This window comes from Entamoeba nuttalli (assembly GCF_000257125.1).
Source record: "Entamoeba nuttalli P19 unplaced genomic scaffold asmbl_7139, whole genome shotgun sequence".
Taxonomy (NCBI): Eukaryota; Evosea; order Mastigamoebida; family Endamoebidae; genus Entamoeba; species Entamoeba nuttalli.
In genome coordinates this window covers 1-8481 of record NW_008578459.1, presented here as the reverse complement: position 1 = coordinate 8481, position 8481 = coordinate 1, and the positions used below count along the sequence as shown (strand labels likewise).

The following is an 8481-nucleotide window of genomic DNA, read 5'->3' as shown; positions in this document are numbered from 1 at the left end:
ATGTTGTAATAAAAGAATAAAATTAATTTAAGAATGAACTTCATCAAATCAAGTAAAAACTCAATCAAGTAAGTATTTTACTACTTTTAATTTAATAATTATTGTTAGACTTTATTTCCTAAAACCCAAAACTGAAAGAATAACAAAAAAAAATTAAAATTAGTTTTGTGAGTCAATAAGTCTTTTTGTTTCTTCATTTTGGGAGATATCTGGAGATTCAATTTTTTTATGGTGTTTATTACACAAATAGAAATCAATGTAGTCATACTTGATTTGCATAATAACAAGTAATGAGTGCTGAATTAAAGAAACTACAGAAGAAAGAATTGTTGTGACATGTTGTTCAGTAGAGAAAAACATAAAGCATAATACAACTAGAAAACCAATTGTTTGAAAAGTATTAGCACTTAATGACATTGAACCACCACTTTTTGTTGAAAAAGTTTTCCAAAGTTGTGGAAGATATTCAACGAACGTTACAACTGAAGAAAGAATACCGAAAACATAAGCAAAATAATAAGTAAATGGTTCACAGATACCGATTTTAGTTAAACTAATAAACACCATAATTAAGGCAAAGACAAAGAATAAAATAATAATAATATAATAAAGAATTACCCGTTTAAAGGCAAGTGAGTGTTTGCCTTGATAAAATAAAAGGAACAATGTATATTCAATAAATCCCATTATTACAAGTGAGACAAACTGAAAATATGAAAGAAGTGGAGGAAGACATTTTGATAAACCAATATCAGAACAACTTTCCATAAAAGGAAAATTTAAAATAGTTGAGTTTGTTGTAGCAAATATTTGATTACAAACCATTAAGAAAAGATAAGTTGGTGATAAACCTTCACTTGTCTTTTTTCTAATAATCTTAATAATTTGAGGAAGAATAGAGACTGTAGTAAATATAAGAATTAAACTTCCAATGATAGTTTCGAGTGTAGATAATTCAGGGATATACCAATACTCATCTGAGCCACTGTGCTCTGTATCACAAGCATCTATACCACTAGAAATAACAAAATGGATAAAAAAAGTAATTAAAATGAAGTAATACCTCATTTTGAATTAAACAAGAAAATAATAACTAAAATTATTTTTTTATAACAAAACAAATAAACTATAATTTATAATAACAAAAACTAAAAAACTTGAAGAAAATGAAATTAAACGATTTAATTGGCAATATCCAAATAATCTCTGATTTCTGATGGTGTTAACACTTTAAACCCATTTTCTTTTGTACAAAGTCCAATTTCAATATTATGTTCATTCATTTCTCCTTCAAACCCCTCTTTTAATGCTAAAATAGCAGTATGAATAGCATCTTCTAACTCAATATCATCATGATATCGCTTTTCTAAGAATGTCTTAACTGATGCCATATTCTTTCCAAGTGCTGTTGCTTTCCAAGTCCAAAATGACCCACTTGGATCAACTTGATATAAACGTGGTGTTTTACCATCAAATCCTGCAACTAACACACTGACTCCAAATGGTCTAACACCTCCTTTTTGAGTATATTCTTGCATTAAATATGCTAACTTTCTTGTCATCATTGAACAATTTATATCTTCTTGATATTCTAACCAATACTTTTGTCCTTCTTTTCTTCCTTTTTTTACTAATACTCGAGCGTCAGGTCCCATTCCACTACTTACCATTCCAACACTATCACATAAATGATTAATTTTTTGTATTGACTCACTTATATACATTGGTGGTAATGACTTTTCTACTGCTAATACAATTCCATCTTTAGCTTTAATACCGACACTAGTTGAACCAGCAGAAATAGCATTAAGTGCATATTCGATTTGAACTAATTTTCCGCTGGGACTGAATGTTGTTAATGAAAATCCATAATCATCTTCTCCTCCTTCCATAGTTAATTTGTTTGACTTTTTATAATTCTCTTTTTTTAAGTTCATTTTATTATTTTTATTATTTATTTTATTATTTATTTAATTCTCTAATACTTCAACACAACCACAAGAAAAACAAATTCTTAAAAAATTAAATAACACAAAAATTTAGAAATATAACAAATAAACTGTGAATTGTTAGTAGGGAGTTAAATTTCCTTTTCTGAAAAAAAGGAATAATTTGCTTAAACAACAACACATCCTTCTTTGCTTGTTTTTTCCTTTTCTTCAGCTCTTCCACGAACAACGTCAATTGCTACTTTAAAAGTTTCTTTTACATTAGATCCTGTTTTAGCACTACATTCACAGAAAGCAGCAGCACCAATCTTTGTTTTCAATTCTTCTCCCTTTGCAGTTGAGATACAATCTGTACTTTTGTCTTTTCTTCGATCACTTTTTGTAGCAACAAGTACAACCTTTGCATCTTTACAGAAGTGAGTTACTTCTGAAATCCACTACTTATTAATGACTGTCTTTTCAATTGAGAAACAAGAAAAAATGCAATGCATAAATAATAACAAGCAAGTCAGAAGAAATAAAACATAAACAAACTTTAACTTCTATATTCTCAAATGAATTTTGGTCATCAACAGCATAACAAATGAGAAAAACGTCTGTATCAGGATAAGCTCTATTACGAATTCTATCAAAATCTTCTTGTCCAGCAGTGTCCCACATTTGTAAATTAATATGACCTTTCTTATATGATACTTGTTCGACAAAATTTTCAAATACAGTTGGTACATAGTCTTCAGGGAAAGTATTTAAACGGTATCGAGTTAATAAACATGTTTTTCCGACAGCACCATCACCAACAATGACTAATTTCATACTATTTTGCTATAGACGTTAACTAATTTACTCACTTTTTTTATTCAATATATATACTTACAAACTTGCTCCTCCATTTCTTCTTTTTAAGATATAGAATTTTTGTTTATAATCTCTTTATTCTTTTTTCTTTAATTTTCTCTTAAAACACAAAACATAAAATTTGTGATTTAAATAAACCCTCAACAAGTTTTAAATAGATGTGAAATGAATTATTTTGAAATAGAAAGAAACCCTAAAATTTAAATATTCATATCATTTGATTGGGGCATAGGAATGGACAGAAATTCACGAAAAGCACGAAAAGCAAATAGAGTTGATATGAGTAAACATTTTGTTAATAGCAAAAAGACATTAACAACACCAATTGAAGTTAAAGAAGATGAAGAAAATAATGATGAATTAATGGAAGAGCTTGAAGATGAGTTTGACGCTGAAGTTGAACCTGAAGAAGAGGGAGAAGAAGAGATTGTACAAAATGAGGAAAAAGAAACAAAAATGGATGATGGAATTGAAGAAACCGATTTAGGAGACATAAAAGGATTTGAAAAGGATGTTATTGAAGACCCAGAAGATAATGTAAAAGTTGAAACTGAAGTATATATTCCCAATCAAACTAATCCACAAGCAGAAAATGCTATGGAAGAGGAAAATGTTGAATTAGAAGTTTCTGGTGGAGCTTACAAAATGCTTCATGAATTAAGTCTTGAATGGAGTTGTTTATCCTTTGATATCATCCCAGATACATTAGGTGCTTTAAGAACTACTGCCCCATATACTTTATATTTTGCTGCTGGGACAAATGCAGCTTCTGGAAAAAAGAATAAGGTGTATACTGTCAAAGCTGAAGGAATGTGTATCACTCACCAAGATGAAGAAGATGAAGATGATAGTGAAAACGCTGATCCTCTAAAACCAAAGATAGAAGAGGACCTTGATTATACTGACCCAATATTAACTACTTCTAGCGCTTTAATTCCTTGTGGAATTAATCGATGTAGAACAATGAAACAAAGACCTGGAATTGTTGGACTTTGGGGAGAGGATGGAAATGTTTATATCTATGATATGTCATCTCATATTAAAGGTGTTGATGGTGGAATAGTATCAAGTGGAAATGAGTTAAAGTCAACTTTACATCATAGATGTGAAGGGTTTGCATTAGATTGGTCACCTGTTGTTGAAGGAAGATTAATTACAGGAACATTAAATGGTAGAATTATGTTATGGGAAGAAAGAGGAGGAGAATGGAGAGGAAGTCCAGAGAGTTATATGGGTCATAAGAGTAGTGTTGAAGATCTTCAATGGTCACCAAAAGAAGCTGATGTATTTTTAAGTTGTTCTGTTGACCACACGATTAGGTTGTGGGATGCTAGAACAAAGAAACAGTGTGTTAAAAGTATTATTGCGCATAATTGTGATGTTAACGTAGTAAATTGGAATAAAATTAATCCCTTTTATATTGTTTCTGGTGGGGATGATGGAGAGCTTAAAGTTTGGGACTTTAGACAATTTGATTTTCCTTATGCTACATTTAATTGGCATAAAAAAGCAATCACTAGTGTTGAATGGTGTCCACATGATGAAAGTTCATTTTTGGCATCAAGTGAAGATGACTCAATTAGTTTCTGGGATATATCAATGGAAGCTGATAGAGAAGTTGCTGAAGAATATCATATTCAAGAAATTGAACAAATTCCACCACAGTTGATGTTCCTTCATCAAGGGCAAAAAGGAATCAAAGAAGCACATTGGCATGAACAAATACAAGGAGTTGTTGTATCAACTGCATGGGATGGAATGAATATTTTCCAACCATGTAATTTCTAATTCCCTTTTATAATAATTGAATGAACTTTGTGAAACAATATAATAATACCAAATACTTTTTAATATAAAATTATTGATGTATCTTATTTATTTACAAAGGATAAAAAGAAATGATTAACAAATTATTCAATTTCCAAAGACAATATCGATTTGTTCTTTAGATGCTTTTGATTTAAATTCATTGCATAATATATCAGCATCCCAGATTAATTGATAGTCAAATACATTTGTTAGTGTTAATGTGAATTGCATCATAATATCAAAATCTAAGTCTTGAGTTAAAATAAATTCACGGTGCATACTTAGTATTGCAGCCATAACAAATAAAAACATTTTATCTTCTGGTTTTGCAAGAATAAAATCCCATACTCTCTTAATGTCTTGTGGATTTAATTCACGCTTAAATAATAAAGCAATACTTCTCCAACAAAACATATAATCAACTTGAGCTTTACTAAAGGCATCTGCTATTTCTTTATCAAGAACTTGAATAATTACTTGAAGTTTATTAAGACTTGCTGATGCGTTTGTTTGAATAAGATAAAATGGTCTTATTAGTTTCATAATTAAATAAAAAATGATAAATGACTCTAATTCATTTTTACTATATTCCATACATAATGCACAAATTTCATTCATCCCTTGTACATACATTGTTTCCATATCATATATCCCGTAACACATTAATATTCTTTTTAGTGCCTCTACAGGTTTATCTGTCCATTGAACATTGTTTAATACAGTTCTATTTAAATCTTTTTCAATTTGTGTTTCAATTGAATTAATGTCTTTCCATCTTTTCTTTTGTTCAGGAAAGAAAGAATTCCATTGTAATTGAAGTGTTTCATATTTCTTTTTCCAAAGGTTTAATACATCATTTTTTTTTGAATAGTCTTTCATTTCTCCTTCACAAATCATCCAAGCAATACACCTTGATTCATCATCACATCCAACATATTTAACAGCATTTTTAACTTCGTTCATTTGATTATGTACTTCAATATATTTAATAGTGCAAGAAGAAATATCTAATGTATGACTATTCATCCATTGTTTTCTTGAAGTAATTCTAATTGGGTCTTCATTAACTTTTTTAGTATACAAACAAATCATAGACATAGATTTTCTAAATGATTCATTATTACATAATTTAGTTTCAACCTTATAATATCCTTCTTTGTCATCTCCTTTATCAAGAATTAATTTAATTCCCTTTTTACTTATACTTTTCAACATAAGTTCAATACCTTCGCTTGATTCAAATTGATATATAGGAATACTAAATGGTAAAACACTGCTAAATTCGAACGAAACTTCATAAATCATTTGTGGCATTAATAATGAACTTTTTCTTGTTTGTTTATATTTAATACCAATACAATCTCTAAAACAAAAATCCACTTTATATTCATTAATATCATTTACTGGATTTTGCCAATGTCTTGATAAAAGATCAAATATTGACTCCATTTTAATTGGAATAAAATCAAAATATACAAATCCATTTAACTATTTTATTGAGTTTTATGTTTATTCTTTCTTTTATTTAATTTATATTGTCAATAACAAACTGATGTTAAATTAACTACTCCTTTGACCATCCACTGATCATTAACTTTAACACGAACATCTTGAATAAATCCTAACAATTCTGTCTTACTATTCATATGATGTGTATGTTTTACACTAAGTACAATCCCACTTGGTATTTGTGTAGATCCGTTGGATTGTGTAGGTTCATCAAAAGAATTATCTTGATTTTTAGATGTACGAATTGCTTGACGAGGTTTATAGTCTATTTTCTTTTCTTCAATTTCTTCTGTTTTTGTGTTTCCAGTAATTAAAACAATATCTTTTGTTGTTTGTCTTCCTTGGTCTTTTGTATTGTTATTTTCATGACTATTTTCTTTATCAACTCCTTTCTTCCCAGGAGTTGTTGGAGTTGAATTGCTAAGGTCTTCTTTACTTTTAGATTTTGTCTTTGAAACCATTTGAAGTAATGATGGTGATTTTCTTCCACTTTTATCTTCTTCAACAATAACTGGAAAATGACCTTTGTTATTTTGTTCTTTTTTTAATGTCTTAACTCGATTTTGTGGTAATGGTTTTGCAAATTTGCGTTGTTCTACCAACGGACGTTCATCACTCATTTTCTTTAAATTTCCAAGTTTTATATTTTTTTATTTAATTTTTTTATTTTAGAATTTATTTTCGATTGAGGGAATAGAACAAATTTTGTTGATCGTCGTTTTACTTAATATTATTATAACAACTGAATAATGGAAAGAATAACCCGTAAAGTAAAGAATCAATAAAACATTAACTAATTAATTGATTATTATTTTTGAAGATGTTTCAAAAAAACACACTAAATAGATGACATAAATAATTCAATACCATAGAGTAAAAATGGTTGATATATTAGTATTAAATCTATAAACTGTAAAGATGAGAAAGAAAAAGAAAGGAGTAGCCTAAAAGATAAAAAAGATACAGAGCAAAATTAACACTATCAAAAAGTATTTTATTGTTATTCCTTCCCTGAAGAAGTTAATACTACCTATATGCGTTTTATTAAATAAAAATGAATAAATTAAAGTTTTAGTAGATACTGTTTTTTTTTCTTCATTTTGTTCAGGTGAGATTATTTCATTCATTATCTTCAGACTATTATTCATGACATACTTCTATATCTATATTTTACAACAATTATTTCATTAGATATTTCGTTGCTATTTCATGTTCTTATTCATTATTTTTCACAATTATTTCATATTGAATTATAATGTCTTGTTCTTTCATTATTCTTTAATGACTAATCCATTTATTATCATTATTATTGTAATTACTTTTATTTTAATTTATTAAATTGTCTTAATTTTTTGGAATATTTTATCCATTTCAAGGTTATTAGTAAATGTCAGAATTATCTTTTTTATCACTTCCATTTATCATGTCATTTATTATTCTTTGTTTTATCTTCTATATAAATGTCTAGTCTTTTATGAAATATTCACTTTTATTGATTATTTTGTTTCAATTCATTGAATATTTCTTTATTTTCTCTTCTTCTTTTGTCTTTAATAATTTCATTTTTATTGTTGTTTAATTTCAATTTATTTTCATGTTTTATTCTCCATTTTTTCATTACGTTTATTTTATATTTCAATTTGGTTATTCTCATCATTTGACATATCAATTATTAATTCATGTTTAATTTGTATTTTCATATTTACAATATAATTTATTATTATATCTTCAATTGTTGTTATTTTGTCATTACAAATATTGTAACATTTCATTTATTATATGTTGTAAATATTTATTTGTTAATTTCATACAAATATACATTTTTCTTTCATTAAATGCATTGTTTATATTCATTTCTTTTTATAATAATAATATTCATTAATTAGTTTTTTTTAATTTGATACATTATCATATTCATTCTATTTATAATGAAATAAATCAATGAAATAATAGAAATAAAATGATTAAATATTCATTTTATATTATTCCTCTTTTATTATTATTATTTCTTTTTGTTTAATAAAAAATAACACATTGGGTGTGAGCATTTTTATTTCATTTCAATTCCTGTGATACATTTTGATGTGAAATATTCTGTATATTCTTTCACCAAAGTACATTTGTTATTCCTTTATATGAAAATGAATGTTGATAACAATATAACTATGTTTTATACTTTTTTTTATAAACATAGGGATCTCCATAACCAAGTACAAACTTAAACATATATATTCATCTGATTGATTAAATAGATAAGATGTTTATTTTAGTTTAATATCAAATTTCATAATTATTTTCATTCTTCCCTTTGACTCTAATGAAAAAGAAGAAAAAAAGACTTTGAATCATTTATATAAAT

At 27.1% G+C, this 8481-nt stretch overlaps 5 protein-coding genes across 5 annotated transcripts; 1 reads left to right on the top strand and 4 right to left on the bottom strand.

The window, feature by feature from the left end:
* Positions 1-159: 159 nt before the first annotated feature.
* ENU1_165560 (PQ loop repeat protein) lies at positions 160-1068 on the bottom strand (the record flags this gene model as incomplete). The annotated part of the gene is made up of 1 exon (XM_008860988.1): positions 160-1068. One exon carries the CDS (start codon positions 1066-1068, stop codon positions 160-162), a length of 909 nt encoding a protein of 302 aa, XP_008859210.1.
* Positions 1069-1181: 113 nt separating this feature from the next.
* On the bottom strand, positions 1182-1892 carry ENU1_165550 (proteasome subunit alpha type 2-A, putative; the record flags this gene model as incomplete). The annotated part of the gene is made up of 1 exon (XM_008860987.1): positions 1182-1892. The coding sequence occupies one exon, from the start codon at positions 1890-1892 to the stop codon at positions 1182-1184; it is 711 nt and encodes a 236-aa protein (XP_008859209.1).
* A 224-nt stretch (positions 1893-2116) lies between these two features.
* On the bottom strand, positions 2117-2773 carry ENU1_165540 (Rho family GTPase; the record flags this gene model as incomplete). Its single annotated transcript, XM_008860986.1, has 2 exons — positions 2484-2773; positions 2117-2386 (listed from the first exon to the last, which is right to left on the bottom strand). Exons 1-2 carry the CDS (start codon positions 2760-2762, stop codon positions 2117-2119), a joined length of 549 nt encoding a protein of 182 aa, XP_008859208.1. The 5' UTR covers positions 2763-2773.
* Positions 2774-3038: 265 nt separating this feature from the next.
* On the top strand, positions 3039-4592 carry ENU1_165530 (WD domain, G-beta repeat-containing protein; the record flags this gene model as incomplete). The annotated part of the gene is made up of 1 exon (XM_008860985.1): positions 3039-4592. One exon carries the CDS (start codon positions 3039-3041, stop codon positions 4590-4592), a length of 1554 nt encoding a protein of 517 aa, XP_008859207.1.
* Positions 4593-4718: 126 nt separating this feature from the next.
* ENU1_165520 (TBC/Rab GTPase activating domain containing protein) lies at positions 4719-6742 on the bottom strand (the record flags this gene model as incomplete). Its single annotated transcript, XM_008860984.1, has 2 exons — positions 4719-6101; positions 6164-6742. The coding sequence occupies 2 exons, from the start codon at positions 6740-6742 to the stop codon at positions 4719-4721; spliced, it is 1962 nt and encodes a 653-aa protein (XP_008859206.1).
* Positions 6743-8481: the final 1739 nt, after the last annotated feature.